General features: G+C 36.9%; 3 protein-coding genes across 5 annotated transcripts; 2 read left to right on the top strand and 1 right to left on the bottom strand.

Annotated features, from left to right (window-relative positions):
* Nucleotides 1-22: 22 nt before the first annotated feature.
* LOC129424268 (succinyl-CoA:3-ketoacid coenzyme A transferase 1, mitochondrial) lies at nucleotides 23-7,402 on the top strand. Of its 3 annotated transcripts, none has more exons than XM_055180882.2 (17): nucleotides 23-97; nucleotides 3,056-3,167; nucleotides 3,388-3,478; nucleotides 3,657-3,792; nucleotides 3,935-4,084; nucleotides 4,402-4,508; nucleotides 4,799-4,859; nucleotides 4,947-5,054; nucleotides 5,136-5,235; nucleotides 5,335-5,429; nucleotides 5,694-5,742; nucleotides 5,860-5,932; nucleotides 6,119-6,194; nucleotides 6,273-6,362; nucleotides 6,459-6,539; nucleotides 6,619-6,720; nucleotides 7,019-7,402. In XM_055180882.2, exons 1-17 carry the CDS (start codon nucleotides 38-40, stop codon nucleotides 7,052-7,054), a joined length of 1,527 nt encoding a protein of 508 aa, XP_055036857.2. In that variant the 5' UTR covers nucleotides 23-37; the 3' UTR covers nucleotides 7,055-7,402. The 3 variants fall into 3 exon arrangements, with proteins under 3 accessions (XP_055036857.2, XP_055036856.2, XP_073727406.1); XM_055180881.2 differs by lacking the exon at nucleotides 23-97 and adding an exon at nucleotides 2,016-2,238; XM_073871305.1 differs by lacking the exon at nucleotides 23-97 and adding an exon at nucleotides 2,865-2,967.
* A 640-nt stretch (nucleotides 7,403-8,042) lies between these two features.
* On the top strand, nucleotides 8,043-18,850 carry c7b (complement component 7b). The gene is made up of 18 exons (XM_055180878.2): nucleotides 8,043-8,138; nucleotides 8,573-8,634; nucleotides 8,717-8,792; nucleotides 8,886-9,027; nucleotides 9,345-9,480; nucleotides 9,589-9,727; nucleotides 12,460-12,594; nucleotides 12,678-12,921; nucleotides 13,002-13,115; nucleotides 13,222-13,388; nucleotides 13,923-14,151; nucleotides 15,528-15,699; nucleotides 15,783-15,870; nucleotides 17,127-17,259; nucleotides 17,369-17,557; nucleotides 17,649-17,742; nucleotides 18,115-18,296; nucleotides 18,385-18,850. Exons 2-18 carry the CDS (start codon nucleotides 8,573-8,575, stop codon nucleotides 18,552-18,554), a joined length of 2,472 nt encoding a protein of 823 aa, XP_055036853.2. The 5' UTR covers nucleotides 8,043-8,138; the 3' UTR covers nucleotides 18,555-18,850.
* Nucleotides 18,700-26,859, bottom strand: c6.2 (complement component 6, duplicate 2). The gene is made up of 18 exons (XM_073871304.1): nucleotides 26,661-26,859; nucleotides 26,148-26,329; nucleotides 25,916-26,072; nucleotides 25,497-25,641; nucleotides 25,218-25,362; nucleotides 24,423-24,561; nucleotides 24,092-24,283; nucleotides 23,737-23,977; nucleotides 23,494-23,616; nucleotides 23,231-23,397; nucleotides 21,210-21,435; nucleotides 20,487-20,655; nucleotides 20,286-20,403; nucleotides 20,054-20,186; nucleotides 19,783-19,977; nucleotides 19,615-19,697; nucleotides 19,236-19,482; nucleotides 18,700-19,029 (listed from the first exon to the last, which is right to left on the bottom strand). Exons 2-18 carry the CDS (start codon nucleotides 26,291-26,293, stop codon nucleotides 18,848-18,850), a joined length of 2,808 nt encoding a protein of 935 aa, XP_073727405.1. The 5' UTR covers nucleotides 26,294-26,329; nucleotides 26,661-26,859; the 3' UTR covers nucleotides 18,700-18,847.
* Nucleotides 26,860-27,044: the final 185 nt, after the last annotated feature.

Here is a 27,044-nt window from a genome sequence, read left to right as displayed (position 1 = left end):
GCATGTTTATCTATATTTACTGCGTGCTATTAGAAGAATGCGGCGGGAAAAACCAATCCTCGCAGCCTCGCAGTCAGTGCTGAAATGTATAACCTCTGTAAGTGCAAACCATTCAAATTAATTTATGACTGGGTTTTCGCAAGCTATCAGATTTATGATGTGGGTTCAATAGGCGCGTATATATACGATAAACAACGCAGAGCAGAATGGTTACACGTGACAGACGTGGAGCACGTGCATGAGGGGTCTTGCAGTGGCCGAGAAACACAAGCATGTGGTAAAAAAAAGTTTGAGGGGGAGAGGTGGAGGACAAAGTTAATTAAGTTAAATGTCAGTTGTTTTTTTATTATTTTTAAACTGTGCTGCACCCTTTATTCCAATTCATATTTTATTGCGTAGTCAAATTCTTTACATTTCTGTATGCTCAAATATTTTAAGGGCTTGGCTACAGAAAAGCTATTGAACATGTCACGTTAATTTATAGAACTTAATAAATTATTGAAACATAATTAAAACATTATTAACATTAAGAACATCAAGTCATTGGAGAACAAATCTTCAACCATCATGGCCAGTGTTAAAGAGGACATCACATAAAATTAAATTATATCAAATAATCAAATAAAATTAAATGATAAAATGGAAGAGCATTTCACATTTAGTGGCTGAAAGCATATCACCATTGGTTTGTCATTAGATTTTCACCAATACGGCCCAGAAAAAATGCAGTTATGTAACCATTTTCCTTTTGTGACAACATGCCCCCATAGCGGGCATTTAATTTATATGTGACTCATTCTGTAAAAACCCAGCTAAAGTAATTTTCTGGTAATTTACCGTTTCCATATAAAATCACCCTACACATGTAAAAAACATTATGTGAAAATATAACCTTGATATAGACAGGGTCAAATATATAAACTCCCAAAACATTAAACAAGTGACAGCATGGTGCCTTTTTAATTTTCTCCAAATGCTGTTTTTACATAAATGTATGTTACATTCATATTTTTGTATTAGAGTTTATGAGAAAAAAATATGAGTCTTATAATGTGTTCTTGTAGCTCAATATCATTGTGTTAGCAGTGCAAAGGTTTGTGGGTTCATCATTTCCAAATGATCACACATACTGAAATTGTAGACCCCCTGATGCACTGTAAGTTGCTATGGATAAAAGCATCTTCTAAATGTAAATGTATAAATGTTATAACTCTATCTTTGTGGCCAAGGTATAGCAAAGAAGAATCATCTTTGTTAATAAAAGTCTGTTTCCTGGGGAACAAGCATACTATTAATTATACATTACAAAAGAAGGTAGTTTACATGTTTTTATACAATTTACTAAAACGGAAATTATTCATACTGGACATCGGTTGCACATGATTAAATGAGGTTTTCTTAAAATGAAATTAACATGAATTAAAATAAATTTCATTGTAAGACAACGTGATTTAATCATGTTAAACTGGTGTACATAATTAAATTACGTAGATCCAACAATTTTTTAAAGAAAATAATCATTTTAAGAAAACTTAATTCAATCATGTGCAACTGGAGATTTTTTTTCAGGTATGTTTTAGCTAACTGAACCAGGATCTGTTGTGTCCAATATCATAATGTAACCCTAATTTCTAAGTGCTGTTACTCTGGAACACTGAAAATTACACAGCTATCAAACTTCTCAAACCTGACTGAACTTTGACCCTGCTGGTCAATAGTGTGGCATGACGTACATTTAAATGTGATTATATAAATGGGGGCACCTTTACGTACTCAAAATGACTTGAATCAGAATTATAAAACGTTTTTCGTGCAGTCAGTGTAATAAAGGCATAGCAGTCTGTGTGAAAGGTAGCTTCATGAGCTACTTGAATTATATTGCGTTACTTTAATTTAATTTAAAGAAATTATAATTCTGTTGTATCAGTCCATTGGTTTACTATACAAGCTATTGGAGCTAACCCCTGCATGTTAACAAATATAACATCATGTTTCCAAAAATCTATCTATAATGACAGAACTGTCCTTAAATACCCCGAAAACCTGCCCTTTACCCACCTCTGAAGCTAAGCAGGATCGATGCAGGTCCTTTGCTAGACAGTGGCTGCTCTCCTGTAATAAGTTTAAGTTGTTATGAAAATGTCAATTCAGAGATTATTATCTAGATCAGATACTTTTCTTGGAGGCAGACTAATTTCATTAGGACGTCGGGGATGCATTTCTATTTGGCATGGTGAGGTAAGTAACCTGAGAACATGAAAAATCTACATTAAAAAAAAATCTTTTTTTACATTTTTTATAATTTATCCTTTGCTCTTTAACTGTTTGTTTACATCAAAGTGTTTAGTAATGTTACTTTTTTCAAATAGAGAGGTACATTTTTAATGTTTAAGCTAATTCAAAGTATTGATTGCTTGTTTAAACAGTGATGTTCTCAGTAAGTGCACATTTGCACATTTTTACTTCACGTGAAAAAACTCTGTGCATTTTATTAAAACAGCTTCTTTAAGCTCTGAGATTATAAAAGAAACACTTGGACAACATTATGTAATTTTACTTTGAACTTTTGTTCAGAGGTGGTTCTTGTTTATGTTGAATATTTTTAAGCCTTCCTTAGAGAGCTATAATTTCCTCTGTAGCAGGAAACAACTTTTACAGACAATAACTTCACACTCAGTGTTGTATAATTTTAGCAATGTTTTGTTGTAAAGATCCGGTAATTAAAGACAATGACATGCACTTATTTTAAGCCATGACTTAAAGTTGCATATTCAATTCATGTTCAATTAACATTTATGCATTGCCAGATGCTTTTATCCGAAGCACCTATTAATGCATTTAATGCACATTAAGGATTTATAAACCTACAGTATAACCTTTGCACAGTCAATCCAATGCTCTACCAATAGACAGGATCAGTGTCCCGAAGTTCAAATGGTAGAGAATAGTGCTTGCAAAGGCAATGTTGTGAGTTTCAGGGAAAACTATAAAATATATATGCTGAATGTACTGGATAAAACTTTGATACATATATGTAAATGCTTAAAATCCACAGGCATGCAACAGCTCCCATTTCTCAACTTCTCAGTCATGGCATGCACGTTTTTTTACGGATCCCACAGAGACCATCAGAGACATTCCAGATGGCTCCAAGCTTCTTGTCGGAGGTATAAGTAACTCTGATATGAATGATTATGCCACATCAAGATTAATGTGATTTCTATTAGCCTACATGTATTTCTGCCTATCTGGGACACAGTCCTATCAGATATGTTGTTCTTGCAGTTAAGTGGTATTTCCTTTACTGATATCCTTTCCTCTAGACAGAATATAATGAGTCCCCATTGAGTCCTTATGAGTCCTTATTTAAGTCCTTTTCTGTCCCAGGCTTTGGATTGTGTGGGATCCCAGAGAATTTAATCAGTGGACTGTTGAAAACAGGAGTGAAAGGAATCACAGCTGTGAGCAACAATGCCGGGTGAGAGAGAGAGATCACCATTTAATAAGTCAATGATCTCAGGGCAGAAAGTTTTCCAGAGAATTCCATTATGCACTGGGCTGTTTACAGTGAATCTTGGGAATCAAAGTTGCATTTAATGATAAGTTGAAATAATAACTGGTTATAATGTAATATGTCTGGTTGTTTCTGACTACAGGGTTGATAACTTTGGCCTTGGACTGCTTTTGAAAACTAAACAGATAAAACGCATGATCTCTTCATACGTTGGGGAAAACGCAGAGTTTGAGAGGCAATATCTATCAGGCGAACTGGAAGTAGAGCTTACCCCTCAAGTAAAACATTCACATCATTCACTTTTAGGAACTGGTGAAGCATTTTTGATTTAAGACTGATGTACATGTAATAGGATTAGTGGTCTTATTTCTTGGCTGTGTTTTGTTTTTGTCCTCTATCATGATGTTTGATGATTTACAGGGCACACTAGCAGAGAGGATACGGGCTGGTGGTGCCGGCATTCCAGCTTTCTTTACTGCCACCGGATATGGAACCCTCATCCAGGAGGGTGGCACACCCATAAAATACAACAAGGATGGCAGCATTGCCATTGCAAGTGAAAGAAGAGAGGTGTGGTTATATCATCACTGTATAGTCACAATCACTTTCGCTTGACCTTTCGCTAAGGCATGTCTAAAAACAACCAATACTGGGAAAAGAATGTACATCTCACCATGTGTCACTACTCTGGCAACATTTTACCATATTTTGGGATAAATTATGTGAAATTAAGTTTATCGAAACTTGCACATTAGAAAAGAGAAATGCTTGTATAATATTAAAGTAAATGGCAACAGTTGCTAACCTTTTGGTCAATTTTTTGATGACGTTTATAGCAAAAATTGCTCTCTCTCTCTTTCTCTTTCTCTCTCTCTCTCTTGATACAGGTTAAAGAATTCAATGGCAGGCATTATGTTATGGAGAAAGCCATCACTGGTGACTTTGCTTTGATAAAGGCCTGGAAATGTGACAAAGCAGGAAATCTTGTTTTCAGGTAGAGATTGACAAAATTATAAATGATTTGCTGAAGATTATATGAGAGATACCTATAAAATGAAAAACAAAAATAATGAAATGAAAGATAAATGTTTTTTCATCTTTGTAATGCTTTGTAAATAGAGAGCTTTAAAAATTAGATGTCTCTACTCAGTGTCCACTAGGTGTCAGTATTCGCCTCTAATAAATATCTTTTATTCTTTCATGGAGTAACGGTATATGACATAACATCACAAACTGATAAACATCCAAATTAATACAACTCTGATGCATGTGATCATTTTTCAGGAAAACTGCCAGGAATTTTAATCAGCCAATGTGTAAAGCAGCCAAAGTCACCATAGTGGAGGTTGATAACCTTATTATTCATGACATTTGTGTGCCTGATGCTGTGAACAAGAAGATAAAGTTTCTTGCTTTGATTGGTGGCCCACAGGTCGAAGAGATTGTTGACATTGGAAGTTTTGCTGCGGAAGACATTCACGTCCCCAGCATTTATGTAGATCGGATAGTGAAAGGAGCCAGTTATGAAAAGCGAATTGAGGTGACTGAGACATTTACAACAATATCTTAATTTTACAAGAATAAACAAGTCATGTTTAGCCTCTAATTCGTGCACTTACAGAAAAGAAAGCTTCAGTCTAAACAGGCAGAGCTGGGCACAGATATTACTCGTGAGAGGATCATCCGGCGAGCAGCACTGGAATTTAAGGATGGGATGTATGGTATCCTTTAGTGGCTTCACCTACTGATAGATGAATGGATGAAATGACCATAATGTAGAACATACAGTGTGTCCTCTATGTGTCTTAACTACCCTCAAGCAAATCTTGGCATTGGAATCCCTATGCTGGCCAGCAATTATATAAGCCCCGAAATTACAGTTCACTTACAGAGTGAAAATGGTATTTTGGGATTGGTGAGCATTTGTTAAATAACCTGAGCAATTGTGATCATGTCTGTGCAATCCAAGCTAAAATCTTAATCTAATTATGAGACGAGGAGCATAAAAATGTTTAATTTCACTGATGGATTTTACATTGATTTTAATCTTTTACACGGTCTTACTCAGTCAATATTAAAGATAAATCACAAAAAATATATTTTCACAGACTGGGTATAATATATGATTATACCCTATAAAAAATCCACTTCTAATATCCTAATCTTTATCTCATTTTAGGGTCCTTATCCAACAGAGAGTGAAGTGGATCCCGATTTAATCAATGCTGGTGCTGTGACACTTTTCCCCTAAACTTTAAAAAATAAATAATGGTTTGGAAAAATTGTGAGATGTACATGTGAAGAAAATACTTCTATACAGCTCAGATCATGGTACCTGTGTTCAGGTAAGGAGACAGTTACCGTTTGTCCGGGAGCAGCCTACTTTTCCAGTGATGAATCCTTTGCCATGATTAGAGGGTTTGTGTCACATCAAATCAGTCATCTGTGATTAAACTGTATGATTAAACAAACGTTAAATGTCTATTAAGGGTATTATAATGAAATATCAATATGTTATAGGTAGATTACATAGACCATGATTCTTTTTCATGTTCCATTTTTGTTTTCTTTTAACCTCTTTACCATTTGTACCAAACTGTTTAGAGGTCACATTGACCTGACCATGCTGGGAGCAATGCAGGTTTCCAAGTATGGTGATCTGGCAAACTGGATGATTCCAGTATGTGTTCCATACATGTGTCTATATATCATGCTATGGTGTTTGCATGTGTTGACATCTACCTTTCGTTTTGCTCAGGGTAAAATGGTTAAGGGAATGGGTGGGGCGATGGACTTGGTTTCTAGTTCTGCCACTAAAGTAGTGGTTACTATGGAACATTCTGCTAAGGTACAATAAACTTCATATGCTACCGTCTGATGATTCTCACTCAAGGATGTTGTTTTAGTATTTCATATCACTTTACAATCACATTTAAATTCATAGGGTGGGAAACATAAAATCCTTGAGAAGTGCACTCTTCCTCTGACTGGAAAACAATGTGTTGATCGTATAATCACAGAAAAGGTCAGGAAATCTAAAACAGTTATTTTAATGTTATGCACCTTTTCAGAGTCGTTCTGATTTTTAAAATAATTTGTTTTAGGCTGTGTTTGATGTAGAGAGGAGTACAGGTTTAACCCTGATCGAGATTTGGGAAGGGCTGACCCCAGATGACATCAGAGCGTGTACTGGGACAGAGTTTCAGGTAAGTCTGACAGACCAGCCTATAATGAGTCTGTGACTGATGAACTCTGGTAACATATTATCTGCTGAAAAGATATATGAAATAGAATATGAATCATACATTCAGAAAATGCTAATCGTACCTTAATTAATGGATGAACTGTACATGATATAGATATTACAAAATAAAAGTGCCATAGAAATAACTGCCATAAGAATTAAATGTATAAACGGCTATTGTGATTGACGAGGTTGTTTTGTAAAAAGATGTAAAACAGCACTACAGTATATCTTATATAACTAAATTTGATGTTTGCTAGGTGTCTCAACACTTACAACCAATGCGGCAGATATGAATGAGGCAGTATGCTGAGGACTGGTCTGCCTTAATATCAACTCTTCATGCAAATTGTTACTTTGGGGATGTGGAATATGAACACATTATGCAAATGAACGACCAATCTTCATCCTTTGTGTGCACGTGTTTAGTGCACATACAGTATACTCTCCGAATATAAAAAAATAATCTTGTATGGGTTTACACACTGCTTTGTGATGAGTCTGAAACAACAGCCATATGCATTTTGGTAGAGTCTTAAGATAAAACGTAATGGAATATGTATACATAATTTTGCGTGATGCGACCATTTTTTTTTATTATTCCTAATGACACAATTTGAAATAAACAATGATTTGTTAAATGATTTACCTTGTGAGCCTTATGAAGCAGGCATGAGTTGGAAAAATGTTCTGAATAATGTTTATGGGTATCTGGTTGAATTGGCGCGGTGGCGCATGCGCAGAGAGGGGCGCACCGCTATGAGACAACGAGTCGGTAAATAAAGTCGGCCAAAGACGTGATATTTCCCATCGTTTAGACTATGCCTGCATTATTCTAACCAGCATCTTCATTTATCCTTCCTCATCTTAAGTAAGTAGCTAACTTAAATGACTGTGTGAAAACATTTTGGAATGATCCGTTATATTTAGTGGATCTTAGCTCATAGAATTTTGACCCCAGTGTTCCTCTGGTATTAGTCATGAAGTTGAACAACAAACATTGCACAACTCTCTAAAGATAGGGGTCGGTGTGTTCTACAAAACACTATTTCACAATACTAAAGCCCTTGTTTTTTTACATTGTAGCAGCAGCAGAATTACACTGTTGACTGCAGGTTGCCGACAGCTTTGAAGAGTAGGTCAGATAGTGAAATGTTAACAAATAGTGAAATGTTAACAAATAAACAAATAATCCCAACAAAAGTTGGCAATGAGGCAGCACTGAATGTTCGGCAACGGATAATGGCATTGAGTAATGCTGGGAATTCCTATCCAACAGTAAATTGCTGATGTCATTAGAGCTGCAGTATATGAACAGGACTCCCACTGTACAGTATAGCACAAACCTGTCTTAACAGTACAGACATCTACAGAATAAAGGTAAGGATACATTCACACAGAAAGATTTGTACAGATAGGCTACAGGCATAAAAATCTATTCTGGAGTAAACATTGGTTCTTTCATCACCTGTTATTTTATATCAGCAACTAATTTTAGGACTAAAACAAGGTCTGTGGTTAACATTCTTGCACAATAAATAGGAAAATTGTTGTAGTAAACATAAAGTAAACCATTTAATGCATGCACAATAAACTTACATCTATTACATTAGTGTTTAACATGTGTTTTAAGGAATGTTTGTTTAAGTTAACCACACAAACACTTTTAATAATAAATACAAAAATACAACAAATCAATTCAAAATTCAAGACCAAATCCATAGTCAGGTTTTAGGACTGAACAGTTATATACTAAGCAGAAAGCATTAATAACAAGTATTATACTGTACTGTATGGCTGAATTATGTTTTCAGATGTGCACAGCTGTTGCTCAGTCCGGCATATTAGTTCTGCTTACAGTTCTGCCGTATATTTGGTAAGCGCTTAATAAAAACCACATTCTTACCAGTTAACAGTAGTATTTTCTTTTATCAGCATTGATTACTTTTTACTATAAGGTGTGAACAGCCAGTAAACTGCAGGTGGGGACCTTATGGGGAATGGTCAGAATGTGACGGCTGTACCAGGACACAGGTTTATGTCTTTGAAGTTTAAACATTCAAGGTTATTTATATGGATAACCCTGCCACAACTAAACGATGACTCCCGCATTTTAATTTTTTTCAGGTTCGAACACGTCATATAGAGATATTCTCTCAGTTCGGAGGCAGATCTTGTACAGGGGATGCCATTCAGAGACAAAACTGCGTTACAAAGAAAAGCTGTCCCTTACAGGAGGGATGCGGAAACAGATTTCGTTGTACATCTGGTCGATGTAATATCTTACAATGATATTGAATTGGATTGTTGTGTGTTACCCTGTCTGTGAAATCCAGGGTAAAGTCTCATTATCTAATTATAAGATTAGAAGCATTGAACTTAGATTTCGCTATTTGATTTCAATCTTTGACATGACCACAATCAATATTAAAGGATGTAGGATGATTTTATGTAAGGAAATCACCTGTCAATGACTTTAGTTGATTTATTACAGACTGGGTCACACAGGTGATCGTGAAAAAATTAAATGTGTTATAAGTCTCAAAAATCATCACAGAGTGTTAAACAGTGTTTATGGGCCTGTAGGTCGATGTATCAGCCAATCTCTGGTGTGCAATGGTGATCATGACTGTGAGGATGGTTCAGATGAACAGCGATGCAGTGGCTCTATAGTGTGTAATGAGCAAAAGCCACCACCCAACTCTGACCTCACAGGACGAGGGTAAAAAATATACCTCTCTTACTTTCATAATAAACTTAATAATCATATTAAAGCAAAAGTTTAACTAGAAATTAATTTATTTTCTCACATAATAATGGCACTGAAAAGGTTTGACGTGTTGACGGGTGAGCTGAAAGCTGGGGTCATTAACACTCGTAGCTTTGGTGGGCTGTGCAGAAAAGTGTTCAGTGGAGACCACAGTGATTTCTACAGACTTCCACAGAGTCTGCTAAGATATACGTTTCAGGTGAACAACAAGAGAGTTTAGGCAATGTTATAATGAAAGCTACACTGTAAAAAAATTATTTGTTAAAGGATTAGTCCATTTTCTTAAAAAAAATCCAGATAATTTACTCCAACATGTCATCCAAAATGTTGATGTCTTTCTTTGTTCAGTCGAGAAGAAATTATGTTTTTTTTTTTTTTTTTTGAGGAAAACTTTCAGTTTTTTCAACAGAGGACGATCCCAAACGAGGCATAAGGGTCTTATCTAGCGAAACGATTGTCATGTTTGACAAGAAAAATAAAAAATATGCACTTTTAAACCACAACTTCTCTTCTTCCTCCGGCTGTGTGACGAGCCAGCGTGACCTCACGTAAATGCGTAGTGACGTAGAAAGGTCACGTGTTACATATATGAAACGCACATTTGCGGACCATTTTAAACAATAAACTGACACAAAGACATTAATTAGTATCATTCGACATACAACAATGTCGGAACGGTGCTCTCTTTTCCCACTTGTAAACACTGAGGCATAGTTTCGCATACATCATCCGTGACCTCTTGACATGATGACGTTTTGCGTGAGGTCGCTGGCGCATCACAGGACCTGAGATAGACGAGAAGTTGTGGTGTAGCCCCTTATGGAATGGCAGAAATTCCACAAGGGGGCGTATTTGTTCCTCAGACGTTGCACAATAAACGTGACATCCGAATATATTCATTATAAATCGTGAATGAAAAGTGAGATTCGAACGAATGTCCGTTAGTGAACTAATTGTATACACTATTTATATCGTAATTCGGTCAGAAACGTCAAGATTGTTAGATGAACAAATCGTTTTGGATTAAAAGGCTTGGATATTCCATTTCTTTGGACTTTGGGGATTTATTAACTATTTGTTTTGGACAATTTCACCGAAGCGGATAGAGGGAAGATTTTGTAGTTAAGTAAACATCCTAAATCGGAGCCGCCCGGTTCAGGTAACTAACAACTAGATTACAGTTTTATGACTGCTAAAAATCATATTATGCTTTGTGTGTGCGCTTAATGGAATCCCGAAAGTCTAAGCTTTACAACGATGTGCCACATGACCGTATATTTTGAAGATTTAATGCTTCAAAGTTACAATGACGTAATGCACAGGGTGTCCGCGGATCCTTAAAAAGTCTTAAAACGTCTTAAATTCTGTAGTATGAAAATAAGGCCTTAATAAGCATTAAATTGTCTTAAATCTGCATATCAAAGGTCTTAAAAATGTTGTCCAACCAACACCAATAGGTGGAATCTACTAAAGCACAAGTATGTGAGCAGTTTGCTAAAGTGCGTGGACCGGGTATCAGCAAATGGAGAAAAGTGTGAGTTATAGCTATGGGGAAGTACAAATTTAATAAAAACGGGTTACTTAACGCTGATTTTGAGCCATGGTTAAGATCAGTAAGCGTACGATGTCCGTTGTTTATTTTGCCAGAAAGTTTTAAAACTCGACACAATGGGCATCAAAGCTTTGGAGGCACGCATGCAATGTAACACAAAGCTGCTGCAGAAACCAAAACAATGTGAGTGAAATAATTTATGGCAAAAATAGGAATAATTAAATTGATGAGACATTGGCACATCTAATGCACAGGATACGCGACCAGTGGGCTTTCATGGATGACCGAGTGAGAGACCACACCAATAAATTCTAATATATCATATTATACTTAGATATTTACATAGACCGAGTTAACAACTTATGAAAATCTTTGTTTAATTTTGTTTTAATTCAGAACTGTTAGAATTAATTAGCAAATTATTATTTTTGTGCAAACAGGACAGGCTTCCTTTCATTTCAATACATTTTTTGTGTGTATTTGGGTAAATGTGGTTCTATTTTTATTACAAAAAATATCAGATTACTTGATCATCATTGTTTACCAAATTAATTGTTGGTGAAACCCCTAGATTGGTGAATTTTTTTTAAATGTTGTGATTTTAGTTAAAAGGCTATTTTTCTTCATATATTTTATCATTGGGGATTTCTTAAAACTTCGTATGACGTTTAAGGTGAAAAACTCTTGTAATATCAGCAAAGTTGTCTGATCTTATTCTCGTGAACCCAAGCTCGATTCATTTTGCGATCACACCCCTAGAAAATACAACTTGTTTTTTGTCATGAAAGATAAAAGGTTCTAAAAAACACATGGATGCATGCACACTGGACTATAAAATTGGACTTCATTGTCATGATAGGTCTTAAATTTCATTCATAATAGTCTTAAAAAGGTCTTAAAAAGTCTTAAATTAGACTTGGTGAAACCTGCAGAAACCCTGAATGCAGCCTCACGTGCAAGGGAGGGGGTGTACCGTGTACGGCACAGTGTTCCTTATCAGGTTAAAAGTGCATATTTTTTATTTTCACTAGATAAGACCCTTATGCCTCGTTTGGGATCGTTTAGAGTCCTTGAAACCCTGTTGAAAAAAAACTGTTACGTGTTGAGTTAAGTGTTACGTGTCGGTGTCCATTAAAGTCCATTAAAATGAGAAAAATCCTGGAATGTTTTCCTCAAAAAACATAATTTCTTCTCGACGGGACAAAGAAAGACAACAACATTTTGGATGACATGGTGGTGAGTAAATTATCTGGATTTTTTTAAGAAAATGGACTAATCCTTTAAGTTAAAGTAACATAAAAATATAAGTTGATTTTATATAATTTTTATGATGTATAAGATGATTTCGCTTTCCAAATTAACAGTGTCTACTTTTTTAGGTCAGTGTTGAAAATGATTTTAGTGACGAGTATTATGACAGCTCCTGGTCTTACACGAGGCATGAAGAGGATAGAAAGCAAATTAGGGGAGGCCACGACCATAAAACCTTTCATAATGAACTCAAGCAGGATAAGGTAAAATTCAAGTAGACACATTCAAATTTAATATACTGAATTTAATATGACATAAATGATAAAATATATCTTCTGTCCTAAAGGAATATCACCTGCTAATCATTAAGAATGATGTAGAGGTGGCTCAATTTCAGAATAGTGCTCCTCAGTATCTCCCTCTATCTGAAGACTTCTGGAAAGATCTATCTGTTCTGCCAAGCACATATGACCCAGCGGCCTATCGATCATTTTTACAACGCTATGGTACCCATTACATGGAAGAGGGCACTTTAGGTGGCCAGTACCGAGCCCTGCTGGAGCTGGATGCAAACTCTATGATGGAGATGAGTATGTATCAATAACTTTTCATCTGTCAAACTTTAACAATGCCATTTTGTTTTGCTTAAGGTTGCTTCCTATTATTGCAGGTAGAACAGATGTTGATTTCCACCAGTGTATTACACGGGTGAAGCGACGCCTCTTCTATAAGAAAAGAACAACCAAGTGTGTGAAACTGATGAACACAATTGAGAATCTCAATAGTAAGTCTAAATGAATGTACATTTAGATCACATTTGAATCTTGGGATCATAATAATCATAAAGATCATATTTTTGTTCAATTATTATATTTTTAAATGTTTTACAGAAAACAGTAATCGTCAGATGGAAGTTAAGACAAATATTATCGGAGGGCATACTGCGTATATTGGTGGTCTTAGTGTCCTAGACTTGGAGGATCCTGACAATAACAAACGGATGTATTCAAAATGGGCAGGTTCAGTGAAGGACTTTCCTACAGTGATTAAAAAGAAGGTTGGTGAAACCATTTTGGCAACTGATATGTACACTCACCTAAAGGATTATTACCTGTTAAATTTCTTATTAATGCAATGGTGTAATTGTGTGGGGGATGTTTTCTTGGCACACTTTAGGCCCCTTAGTGCCAATTGGGCATTGTTTAAATGCCACGGCCTACCTGAGCATTGTTTCTGACCATGTCCATCCCTTTATGACCACCATGTGCCCATCCTCTGGTGGCTACTTCCAGCAGGATAATGCACCATGTCACAAAGCTCAAATCATTTCAAATTGGTTTCTTGAGCATGACAATGAGTTCACTGCACAGTCACCAGATCTCAACCCAATAGAGCATCTTTGGGATGTGGTGGAACGGGAGCTTCGTGCCCTGGATGTGCATCCCACAAATCAACTGCAAGATGCTATCCTATTAATATGGGCCAACATTTCTAAAAAATGCTTTCAGCACCTTGTTGAATCAATGCCACGTAGATATATATATATATATATATATATATATATATATATATATATTGTATATATTCCTAGTTGCGACCACTGTATGAATTGGTCAAAGAGGTGCCATGTGCTGGACTGAAAAAACATCACCTGAAGAGGGCCCTAGAAGTCTGTCTGGAGGAGCAGAGCCCCTGTCACTGCAGGCCGTGTCAAAACAATGGTAGGCCTGTGCTTACAGAAGGCCAGTGTACCTGTGTGTGTAAGCCGGGCACCAGTGGAAATGCCTGCCGGAACGGTCATGTGATTGGAGGACAGCCAGGTAAGGCCCCACCCATAGTTCTCATCATTAATAGAGCACAAGCAGTTGCACCATGACCAGCTTGATATTAGAGGTATACTTGATAGTTTGTAGGGTAAAGCTGATAAGCATTACATTTATTGCTAAATAAATAAATGTAAAATATTGTCTTTTATTGGGCTACTAATATGACTGGAATACGTGTACATTGTTTTAAATGTTAAAACCTATAAAGAAAAGACTAGTAACCCATACGGCAAAAATATATATTTTTAAATGTAATTTTAAATACATTACAAAAAATGGCCCAAAAATATATTTCCACTTTGAAATATATGTTAACAATGAAAATATTTTGAAGCATTTATATTCATGTCGCATTGGAAGAAAAACTTGTATACCCGTAAACATAACAGGTATGAAAAGACATTTAGAAATGTATGTTAATACATTTCAAAAATTCAAAAATATATTTAATTAAGCTTAACTTTCTACAAAATGTATTTAGCATATACCTGTATTACATTTTTTTTAATGGTAATGTTACATATTAGGACCTTTTAAAGGTACCGTCCCAGTGACAACTTTTGTATTTTTTCTTTGAGAGTGCATGCTTGTTGTTTGTCATAGTCTCAAATATAATGCATAAAAATTTTTAAGGGATAGTTCACCCAAAATGAAAATCCTCCGTTCATCTTCGGAACACAGTTTAAGATGTTTTATATTTAGAGAGCTTGTTGACCCTTTATTGAAAATCTATGTACGGTATATTGTCCATGTCTAGGAAGGTAATAAAACATCATCAAAGTAGTCCATGTGACATCAGTGGGTCAGTTAGAATGTGTTGAAGCATCGAAAATACATTAACGAAAATTACAACTTTATTCAGCATTGTCTTCTCTTCTGCGTCTGTTGTGAAGCACATGCGCGAGACTAAAGTCACGTGACTGCAGTGACACGGATGACGTGTTATCCTCAGACATGTTTGCAAATTTTTTTTTCAAACTTACAGCGTACGTCTCCCTCAGACTGTAAACAAAGCCCAGGCACACAAAAAACAACAGCTGGGGCGCATCAGATGCATAACTGCAGTCACGTGACTTTAGTCTCGCGCATGCGCTTCACAATAGACGCGGAAGAGAAGACAATGCTAAATAAAGTCGTAATTTTTGGACCAAAATGTATTTTCAATGCTTCAATACATTCTAACTGACCCACGATGTTTTTATTACCTTTCTGGACACGGATCGTACGTAGATTTTCAATGAAGGGTCAACAAGCACTCGGGCTAAATCTATAACATCTTAAACTGTGTTCTGAAGATGATCGGAGGTCTTCTGAGTTTGGAATAATGACATTATTTTCATTTTTGTGTAAACTGTCCTTTAATATTTAAGGAGTGATTGAAGGTGGCTGGAATTGCTGGTCTGCCTGGAGCAGCTGCTCTCAGGGTCAGAAGTCAAGGACTCGTTCATGTAATAATCCTGCTCCTAGAAATGGAGGCAAGCATTGCATAGGAGAGACCACAGAGCACAAACGCTGTGAAGACCCTGATCTTGAACATTTAAAGTAAGAGTCAATAATTTCTGTATTTTATCTCTTTATAATATTAAAACCAATATTTGACCTAGTATTACGACATTATATTCTAGAATGATGGAGCCCCACTGCTTTGATTTCTCACTGACACCAGTGAAGTCATGTAAAAGTCCACCTCCTTTGAAGAATGGATTTGTTTTGGTAAGTATCGAGTGATATTCATTTGACTTAATTAATGCTTATTATTAGCTATTCGTGTTGCTGTTGCTTAACTAGTTAATACTCAAATAGCATTGTGCATGCAGTATTGTCATTTGCAGAGGTGGAAAGTAACGAATTACATTTACTCACGTTACTGTAATTGAGTAGTTTTTTTGTGTATTTTTACTTTTTTGAGTAGTTTTTAAAATCTGTACTTTTACTTTTACTTAAGTATGTTTTATTTAAAGTATTGTACTTCGCTACATTTTAAATCATATCCGTTACTGAGTAAAAAAATATTTTAAAAAGAAAGGTGATAAAGACGCGCAACGGATGTAAATGGGCGGGGCCCGGGGGAACGCGCAAAAAGAACCATGGAGACGGACGAGACAGGCGCGCGTGAATGCAGACCCGCCTCAGTTCAAATCTTATGAAAGAAACCCCTGGTCATATTTAAGCGACCACTGACGCGAAGCGAGTGTTTCATTTCTATGAAAGGTAGGATTCATGCTCTTAAGTACGAAATTGCACGACGCGATTTTAATACCATGCGCATTATCTTCCGAGGTCTAGCAGCTTCGCGTCAAGTCAAACACAACTTCAAAACGTCCTCCAGAATGCGCAGGTCATTAGACATTGCAGAGAGAGAGCGCGAGAGAGAGAGAGAGAGAGAGAGAGAAGAATAAAGGTCATCAGGTCCCCAGGTCAGGGAAGTAAGAAGATAATAAATGTGTCAAATGTATATAGACATGGCACTCATCTCATTATATGCTCATTTAAACTAGATATAGTTTAATAAAATAATGTATGTTACCAGCAATACATCAATTACAACCTTACTATAGTGATTGTATTTACAAGCTGCTGACCACCTTCAAAAGTGCATAACTCACATGTAAAAATCATTAAACAATTCCATAAATAAAAAAGCTTTTTATTTTATTAACTTTTTGTTATTGCACTTTAATTGTAAAGATGTTCCTATTATTAAAAACAACTAGTTTGAGATGTATATTCCCTTGTTGTTTTTGAACTATACTAGAATCCTCCACCTCTTCCCGCTGTAAAAAAAGTAACTTTTACTCTGAGTAAAGTTAAAATGATTTACTTTTTACTTTTACTTGAGTAGATTTTTAGACAAGTAACTTTACTTTTACTTAAGTAAAATATTATTAAAGTAACTTTACTTTTACTTGAGAACAATATTTTAGTACTTTTTCCGCCTCTGGTCATTTGCTTTACCCATGTGTGCTTAGGATCCAAAAGACATCTATCCAGTGGGAAGTAAGATTGAGTACACCTGTACAGATGGACATGATCACATTGGGGACCCGATTGCAGAGTGTACAGAGAACCTGACTTGGAAGACTTTTCCTATGGAGTGCAAAAGTAATTTAAATTATATTTAGTGATTTTGTATTTTATAATGTTTATAAACCTGACTGTTATTTACAATCGAAAATGTGCCTTTATCTTCTCCTTAATCCACATTCACCAGAAACTGCATGTGACCCTCCACCCGTTCTGAATAATGTCATTGCCACACCCTCAAAACAAGCCTATTTGATTGGGGAGAGCGTGTCCCTGTCATGCCCACCTGGGATGCAACGAGAAGGAGAAGCAGAAATCCTGTGCCGTCTTGGCCTAAGCTGGTATCCAGCACCTAAGAATATCAGATGTCAACCAGGTATAGTCCAATATCCTAATACATCAATGCAACATCAGGTACTTGGTTTGGAAACTTCATATTTGTTGTTGTGACTTTTATGTCCCATTAGTGGAAACAGTTCCCACCCAGCCAAGCCTGCTGTGCAAACCATGGGAGAAAGTTGGAAAGGGTCAGTGTGTTTGCAAAATGCCATATGAATGCAAGTAAGTCCGCCAAGTAAGATACTGACCATTTAAAGCAACACTATGTAGTTTCCATGTAAAAATGACTTACAGCTCCCCCATGTGGTTGAAAAGCGCAACAGTGCCTGGTATCAGACACTCTTCTGCAGGCAGGGGGAGGGGCGGGGCTGTGTGCTCTACCCTCCACTGCCACTTTCAGGGTGTGCTTGTAGCAGCTAGGAGGCTTCTCAGGTTGCAGCAACAGTACAATTTGTCCAGTTAAAAGTTGTTCTATCACTGAAATAATTTTAGAGACATTATTTAAAGGTAAAAAAAACTACATAGTGTTGCTTTAAATCATAAAAAACATAACAAAGCAACATTTATGTCAAATTTCTATTTTATGTCAACCAGGGCGTCACTCCAGGTTTGTGCCTCGGTACGTCCCGGTCGAGTAAACAGAATGAGCGTCTGCCAGCTTGGAGCTTTGCAGTGTTTGGGACAAAAACCCTCTCTGCTACAGGACAATGCATGCAGTTGGCCAAAAACCAATTTTACATCTTGTCAAGACTGCCATCAATGGGAGACATGTGACGGTAGGTAATATACAGTACGTGTACAGCCAGTCTTATATAAATGTGATGATAATACATTATCTCATTATTCTTAAACATGTATCTTCAGGGATTAAATGTGAATGTAAAGATCCTGAGGACTGCACTGTTGACTCCGCCCACATGTGTGTCTCCGTAATGGGCGGAGCTTCTGAGATGATCTCAGAGTGTGAGGCGGGAGCTTGGAGATGTAAAGGAAAAGAGATCACAATACTCAACATCGGAGACTGTCAGATATAAAGACTTTTCATTATCTCAGTGTTATGACAGCCTTGTATGATGGTTTAACTGCAATTAATGTATTATGTAATATAATAATGTATTTTTATTATTTTTTTTATAAAAAATAATATTGTAAATAAGTCTGTAAAAAACAGTTAACACATTTATATTTTATTAAGATGTTTAATAGAGTTCAAATACAGGAACAAATACAGGTTTTTAAATTTATACAAAAATAACCACATTACATGTTGTGAATTAATCTGTCATCATTTTGATGTAAAAATAAATCCAAAAAGATTTATTAAAAATTATACACTTGAGCAAGGACCTTCATTCACTACGTCAAATTCCATCTTGTTGCACTTCAATGCAGCCATAAAGCATAGGTTCATGGTCCGTGTGCTCTTCATCCTTATGATATTCAGGCAGTAGACATGTTTTCCATCTTTTGAGCAATCTTTTGGGAGTTTGCATTCGCACTGATTTGACACTATGAAGAACAGACAGCAACAACAAAAAAGGTTAATTTGACTTGACAAAAAGAAGAAACCTCTATATACCATATTTAAATTTTTTCTGCAAACCCAGACCCATTTTGTTTCAAGATCAAGTTTAAATTGTACATGTTTTTCTGTTGCTTAGATGGTTAGGTATTTGTAAAAGCATACAGTAGTTGATTCATAATAAAATCTATACCCGAGCATGTCTCCCACTCGTAACAGGTGTCTGATCCACAGGACTCCTGTACTGAGCTCTGCTCGGATACACGGGCCCTGAATTTGGCCCAGTCCAGGCTGTGTGCGTCAGTTTTGCATGGTCCATTATTCATAAAGTATAATTTGTCTCCGTGACATCGGCCGGCATGAAAAGCGCAGGAGGACATCATAAAGGCAGCTTCTTTCAAAGCATCAAAAATGCACAAGTCTGCCCTATAACTTTTGCAAAAAATAAAAGGCACACAATGAGATAAGGGTCCCAGCAGACTGCAGCATAACTACATACAAATAAAAATGATCAAGCTAAATTTGACAAAGAAAACCAAAATCGTATTGCAACCGTGTGAAACATACTTGCAGTTTTCTTTAGACATGCAGCTACATTTAATCCCATCATGTATTTCTCCAGGTTTACAGTTGATGTCTGGAACGAAAGGCTTATCTGTATAGGACAAAAAGCACCATGTTTACATTAAAAAAATTACACAAAATGGCACAGTAAATAATAATGTATTTGGTGAGGGTACCAATCTTGCAGTGTATGTCCTCTGGAATGCTTGGCTCCCAGGTGAGACTGTTTCCACAAGTGTAATACTGAGGACCTGATGGGCTCATACCGCTATCTGAGCAGGTCAACATGAAAGCACTTCCCACTGTATACTCGCTTTTGTCTGGGTATCGCGTCATATCATGAGCCACTGTGGGTTTGGGGCAAACTTTTTCTGAAATCACAGGAAAATGTTCAAGTTGAACACTGCATGGAAAGTACACAAAGTTTATGCATTTTCTATGACTTACTAATGCACTTTCCCTTCGGAGTCTCCCAGGAACCACTTTGGAGACAATGAAATAGCTGGTATCCATCCAGCTCGAAACCAGTGAAGCAAACAAACTCCTCATGATCCCCATAATTGTATACACGTTTGTTAATCTGAAATTAGAAGAAAAATGTGGAGGAATATGAGCATTAACATTTGAAGGAGTTTTTGGGGACTTCTTTGGGGAGACAGCAAATGTTGTGTCTCCTCACCCTCAGGTGGCTGTTGGCAGGTGGTTTGGGTTTTGGACACCCAGTTACTCCTGGAGGCAACTCACTCTCACTGTCTCCTTCAGTCACAAAGTCATCGTCATTAATACACACATTTTGCCTGTGATGAAAAATAGACAAGAAGAATGAGGAGCATTGTGATTGCAATGAATGCAATTGTGTAAAGATAACATAGGCACTTACTCCTGGAAAATAGAGATGGTACACTCCTCCACCTGTTTCTCTGGACCTTGGCACGGGTTGCCCCCTCGTTGAGGTGCAGGGTTGGTACAGGTGCGCGAACGATGTTTCTTTAAGGTTGCATCACAGGTACTCCAGGGACTCCAACATGTCCAACGGCCATCAACTGCCTCTGAGGAGTGAAGAGACCATACAGAAATTTTACTTCTCACCCTTTAGTGAATGTGTAATGTGCACCACTTAACTAACAATCGCAATGTGTATCAATTAACAATGAACTGTCAAATGCCTGATTTTTTTTCAATAATTTGCAATTTACTCTTTAAATCATTATTTCATAAAGGTACAAAGTTCATCAGTTTACCAGGATCTTAGCAAACCTTAGTTGGGTCTTTAGTACCTACACTCTCAGAAAAAAGGTACACATGTCATTTGGACACTACCTTTTATAAAGGTCCTAATATGTACCATTTTGGTACAGATATGTACCCCTGAGGTATCAGTACCTTTTAGGGACCAATGTGTACCTTTGAGGTACCAATATGCACCTTTTAGGTAAAAAAGTGTAATTTAAAAAAAAAAGGTACCGACCCAGTGACAACTTTTGTACCCTCTTGTACCTTTTTTCTGAGATTGTAGGATTGAACCTGATGCCTTGGTATCAACAGCCAAAATTTCGAACCATAATTATGCATATAGATTTTGTTTATATGGAGGTATGTGAACCTGAAGTGTAGTCCGGGGCTCGTTTTTCACAGTTTGATCCATAGGTCCCAGTCTGGCAGATGCAAATGCACTCGGTTCCTGAGAGAGCTGGTCGTGCATTGTTAGCGCAGGGGGCACACTTGCAAGAGTCAAACTCAGTCAGATAGTCTATCAGTGCCTTATGAAGATGCCGTCTCTTTGTCGTTGCACAAGGAAAACCTCGCACCAAATCCACTATAGGCAACAGCTGTTTAAGACATATTAAGACAGATTTTTATTGCTTTTTATTATCAATGTGTATATCAACCAGGGGTCCAGAGACACTAGGGGCCTCAAAAATGTCTAAGGAGGACTCAAGATAACTTTTAAATAAGATGAAACAATTCAAAATCAATACATTTCTTAGTGTTTGGTTAGTTTTAAAACACATGTACGTACCAAGTCTTAGGCCTTTAAAAAGTGTGGACCAAAGATCAGATCCCAAGTACAGCAGGGGAAATAAGTATTTGACACATCATCATTTTTATCAATAAGGGGATTTCTAAGTGGGCTATCGACACAGAATCTCCACCAGATGTAGCATCAAGCCAAACATTAAACTGACACAAAGAAATAATAACATTTAAGCATACAAGTTGAGTCATAATAAAGTGAAATGACAAAGGTAATAAGTATTGAACACATGAAGAGAACAAGGTGCAAAATAGCTGAGAAACCAGGAGATCACCTGAAATCTGTCAGTATTGAAAGAGAAACCCTGTCCCCTCTCAGTACTAATTGATATCAGCTGCTTTATTCCTAATTGATGGCCTATAAAGACTTCAAGGAGGTACACAGTAAAGACGTCGTAATGGGTAAAAGCAAAGAACTCTCTCAAGATGTTCTCAATCTTATTGTTGAAAACTAAAGCATCTTGATGGGAATGGTTACAGGCGCATTTCCAGAATGCTAAATGTTTCTGGGAGCACTGTGGGGGCCATTATACGGAAATAGAAAGAGCATCACTTCACCATAAACCAGCCATGATCAGGTGCTCAACGTAAGATCCCTGTCTGAGGAGTCCAAAGAATAATCCGAAGAGTTCTCCAAGAGCCAAGAACCACTTGGACAGAACTTCAGGAAGACCTTGCATCAGCAGATACTGTTGTTTCAAAGAAAACTATAAGCAATGCACTGAACCGAACAGCCATGGCATTCCATGCACGCTCACCACGCAAGACTCCATTGCTGAACAAAAAGCATGTTGAGGCTCGTTTAAAGTTTGCGAAAGAGCATTTGAAGAAGCCTGTGGATTATTGGGAGACTGTAGTTTGGTCAGATGAAAGCAAAATTGAACTTTTTGACAGTCATTTTACACACTATGTTTGGAGAAGAAATGGCACTGCCCACCACCCCAAGAACACCATACCAACACTTAAGTTTGGGGCTGGAAGCATCATGGTTTGGGGCTGCTTTTCAGTAAGGGGTACTGGCAGACTTCATATTATTGAAGGCAGGATGAATAAAGAAATGTACTGGGACATTCTGGATAAAAACCGCTGCCATCTAACAGAAAGCTGAAAATGAAAAGAGGGTGGACATTTCAGCAAGACAATGATCCGAAACACAAGGCCAAGGAAACAATGAAGTGGTTTCAAAGAAAGAAAATCAAGTTGTTTGAATAGCCCAGTGAGAGAACTGAAGATCAAAGTTCATAAAAGAGGCCCAAGGAACTTTCAAGATTTAAAGACCATTTGTGTGGAAGAATGGGCCAGAATCACTCCTGAGCAATGCAGACGACTGGTCTCTCCATACAAGAGGCATCTAGAAGCTGTAATCACCAACAAAGGCTTTTCTACAAAGTTCCCTATGTGTCATTTACTTTATTTATTATGACTCAACTTGTATACTTAAATGCCTTGATTTCCCTGCATGAGTTCAATACCTGGCCCGACGGCCACATCTGGTGGAAACCCCGCGTCAGTAGCCCACCCAGAACCTGTATTTGACACATTATTTTGTGGCATTTTTAGATCACACACATTTTAATTTTTCCACCTAACCTCAAAATCTATGACAACAGGATTTTCTATTGTAGACTGGACCCAGTCGTAGTAAGTAGTGCTGGTTGGTGATATGCCCTTTTTTTCCCAGGCCAGCTTTGCTGCATATTCAGCTTTACCTCCTTGCACTGATGTGAAAGACTTCTCTGATGTTTTTACAATTGACCCTGACAAGCATGAAAAAAATCTCATTTCAAAATTGCGTTTACATACAGCAGAAGAATTGTATAAATGCTTAATAGTGAATGTATACAATTTTTTACCTTGATATTCAGTCTTTATTTTAGTTGATCCACAGCCGGAACTGTGTGATACTCTATTATAAAATATGGTGAAGAGGGTGGCATCATGACTAATGCAGTTTTTTGTTTCCTCTTCTGTCAGTCCTGTAAGAAGACAAACGCTTAGCACACTTTTCACGAGTTTAATGAATTCTGCATGTCCAAGATTTGTGTGCATGTTATGCAAAAATCATTTCTTATAATCAAAAGATAACATCATCTCACCAGATGTTTTCAGTTCTTCTCGATTGAATTGGAAAAGGAGGTCATACCTCCCCCCTAATGTCCCAGAGCTGAAATAATGCGTCCCAAACTTCTGAAAGATTTGTCTGTAAAGGGCATAATTGTACTCTAATGGCAGAGCGTTTAGAAACTCAAGGAATGGATCTGACAAGTAAAGGTCAGATGATTTAGTTTTGAATGTTGATGTGGCAACAACCTGATGTACCCTGTAAAACTCAGAGTCCTGCAAACATTAATATAAAAATAAGTGTATTTTCTTACCATATTATTATATAGGTTACAAAATATTGTTTTAAAAATATAATAGTATAATTTGCAGTTTGAAAAGGTTCCTTGCCTTTTGCTGAGATGCTTTGATTGCCTCCTTGAAATTGCGAGGCCTTAATGACCCGGACCAAATAGCCAGGAACAGTCTGTGAATATCTGTTATCTGTCCGGCAATTTTAGATGGATCTGACTGTGATTCTTTGGATAAGGTGATTTTTTCAGGTTTGATTGCACTCTCCTTAATGTCCTCAATATATTCAACCTGGCATTAAGTAAAAAAATCACTGTGATCAAAATATTTATTTTTTTCTTTAAGAAATTTGCTAAAACATGCATAAATTCTCTATGCACAAATGATCTGTAGTTAGTAATGCCAGCAAAATGTACACACAAAAGCCCACCTTGATGTTAAACTTCTCAATGTTGGCAGGGATCCGATAGTACTTCCTATTAGGACCTTGCTTCTCTATTGTGCATTGCCCACCCATGAATGTGTTATCCAGAACAGCACCCCTCATCTGCTCTGCCATAGCATCAAATCTGATCGAAATAAAGGGACACAATCTTAAATCTGTACATCTGTTAATTTTATAAGTTAAAGGGACATTTCACCTTTTTTGAAAATATGCTAATTTTCCAGCTCCTCTAGAGTTAAACATTTGATTTTTACTGTTTTGGAATCTATTCAGCTGATCTCCGGGTCTGGCGCTACCACTTGGCTGCAGGAGGCGCAACTATATTACTCAGCAGCCATAAAAAAGTCCCCTTCGTAACTTTCAATGGCAGGGGACTATTTTCGGGCAGTGGGCAATATCACTACGCCTGCTGCAGCCATGCCACAGCAGCAAAGCCACCGACCACCACGCCAGAATGAGAGTATAGTCCCAACCATATCTGCCCAGAAAATCATACAATTTAATTTTCCGTCGATCCCAGCACACAATGTAACTAAAGAAGAGTCAAGTTTTAAATAGGAAAAATATCGAAACTCTTTGGTTTTTTTTTAGCACGATGCTAATGGTCTAATCAGATTCCATGGATTATGCCAAGCCACGCTAAAAGTGGTATCGCCAGACCCGGAGACCAGCCGAACGGACTCCAAAACGGCAAAAATCAAACGTTCAACTCTAGGGGAGCCGGAAAATGAGCATATTTTCAAAAAAGTGGAGTGTCCCTTTAATTTGGTGCTTGCTTACCCATAACCAATCAGATCTACTCCAGGAACAGGCTGAAAATTGTCACGTGCACACACTGGCTTTAATTTCCCACAGTCCCTCTCGTCAGAGTTGTCACCACAATCGTTCTGCTTGTTACACTCCAAAGTAGAGTTTATACATCTTCCTTAGGTGGCAAAGTTTTGGGTATTGTAAATAAGCAAACTATTAAACTTATCATATTATTACATCTAACATGGGTGGCAAATATTATAGCATGTCTTGAAAAGTAATGAGGGATGTTAAAGGTCAATACTGTACCAGTGTCACACTTGAACTTGTCTTTACAATTGACAGGCTCAATCCTGCATTCCTTGGAGGGGTGACAAGGTCTTTCCTCCGTAAGAGATTCACTACAGTCTTCCCCACCAAACTGAGCTGGCGTCAAAACAGACCTGGTCCTGAACTAAATCACACACAAACAGTTAAAAGACTATATAGTAATATTTGACCCTGTCTGTGAAATCCAGGCTAAAGTCTTACAATTGAAACATGAGAAGCGTCAAAGATTAATTTCACTCATTGATATCAATCTTTGACATTACAAAATATCAATGTTATATTTATATCAGAATGTTTATGTAGGCGGATTTTTTTTGTAAAAAAACAGTAAATCTCAAAAAATTGGTTACATTTAATCTGGGTACATTTATTTAAGTACTTATTTCTGTTTTACTCACCGATTTTTTGGCACACGGTGAGCACTCTGACCAACCTCCAAACTCAGTTAGTTGGCAGTTTATTGGACAAGTCTCAACATTGCATATCCTGCTCTCATATGTCTGACAGTACTGTGCACAATTAGCTTTGAACCAGTGCTCATCAAAGCGCACAGCCCTGCATCAGCAAATGTATAGTCCATCAGTAACATAAATTATAAAAGATATATATATCATGTTAAATAAAGCTTACCTGCTACGTTGTTGGGTTCCAGAGTTACAGGTTTTGGTGCAATATGACCATGAGCTCCATGGATAGTGTTCGCAGAAACACCCCAGTATGGGGTTGACTGAAGCAAGGATGCAGAGTAGGACTAAAGGTATTGTAGTACGATCCATGGAGAAGATGGACTGTCTGAACTTACCAGCTTAGGACTGAGCAGAATTGAAACTATTGAAGCTTTGATGATATCCACAGATTTTGTTATATTTGCACATGACATACTGTACATGTAGCCCAAGTTATATTTTCTGAATGTATTGTGTCATTAAAGCAAATATTAAACAATGTCAACATTTTTAACAATTAAATAAATTTTTAATTTATAATAAAAATGTTTAAACCAAATTTAAAAAAATGCTAAATTGTACCCTACCCGTGCAAGGTACTGAATAAATCTGAAATTAGATTTTTTTTAACTAAGTTAACTCTTGACCACACCAATTCTTTGAGAGGAAATCTAAAAAAGCATTTAATAATACTTACATGTCAATTTCAGACCCTTTCAAAATATGCATGCATGTACAATCACACCAGATCACTTACAATCTGTGTTCGCAATGTTAATATCAACATGCAATAAAATGCAAAAGAAATATTATCTCTCTTGAACTAACTGGGTGAATTCCTTTTAAATTCTCCTTCTCTTTCACAATTCGTCCATTCCCTTTGTTTCCAGTAAATCCCTGCAGCTGGAAGTCTTCACTTTGACAACAAGACAACCCCCAACTGGAACATGGGAATGTGGGAGGGGTTGCAATGAGATAGTTTTACACTAAAGGAAGCTTGTTGTAAAGTTTTTTCGCATGTCATACTTTTATTTATTTATGTCATTTTAAGAATAAACATCACTGATTTTTAAAGGGTTAG

This window comes from Misgurnus anguillicaudatus, chromosome 9 (genome assembly GCF_027580225.2).
Source record: "Misgurnus anguillicaudatus chromosome 9, ASM2758022v2, whole genome shotgun sequence".
Lineage (NCBI taxonomy): Eukaryota > Metazoa > Chordata > Actinopteri > Cypriniformes > Cobitidae > Misgurnus > Misgurnus anguillicaudatus.
This window is presented reverse-complemented; position numbering and strand designations above follow the sequence as displayed.

Coding starts and splice junctions, on each gene's coding strand:
- LOC129424268 (XM_055180881.2), top strand. CDS start 2,134: ATGAAAATGTCAATTCAGAGATTATTATCTAGATCAGATACTTTTCTT. Junction 3,479..3,656: donor GCTGTGAGCAACAATGCCGG/GTGAGAGAGAGA, acceptor TTCTGACTACAG/GGTTGATAACTTTGGCCTTG. Junction 5,430..5,693: donor AAAATGGTATTTTGGGATTG/GTGAGCATTTGT, acceptor ATCTCATTTTAG/GGTCCTTATCCAACAGAGAG.
- c7b (XM_055180878.2), top strand. CDS start 8,573: ATGTGCACAGCTGTTGCTCAGTCCGGCATATTAGTTCTGCTTACAGTT. Junction 15,700..15,782: donor CCTGATCTTGAACATTTAAA/GTAAGAGTCAAT, acceptor ATTATATTCTAG/AATGATGGAGCCCCACTGCT. Junction 15,871..17,126: donor TGAAGAATGGATTTGTTTTG/GTAAGTATCGAG, acceptor ATGTGTGCTTAG/GATCCAAAAGACATCTATCC.
- c6.2 (XM_073871304.1), bottom strand. CDS start 26,293: ATGGATCGTACTACAATACCTTTAGTCCTACTCTGCATCCTTGCTTCA. Junction 26,073..26,147: donor GGAACCCAACAACGTAGCAG/GTAAGCTTTATT, acceptor TTGCTGATGCAG/GGCTGTGCGCTTTGATGAGC. Junction 25,363..25,496: donor CAAGTTCAAGTGTGACACTG/GTACAGTATTGA, acceptor TTGCCACCTAAG/GAAGATGTATAAACTCTACT.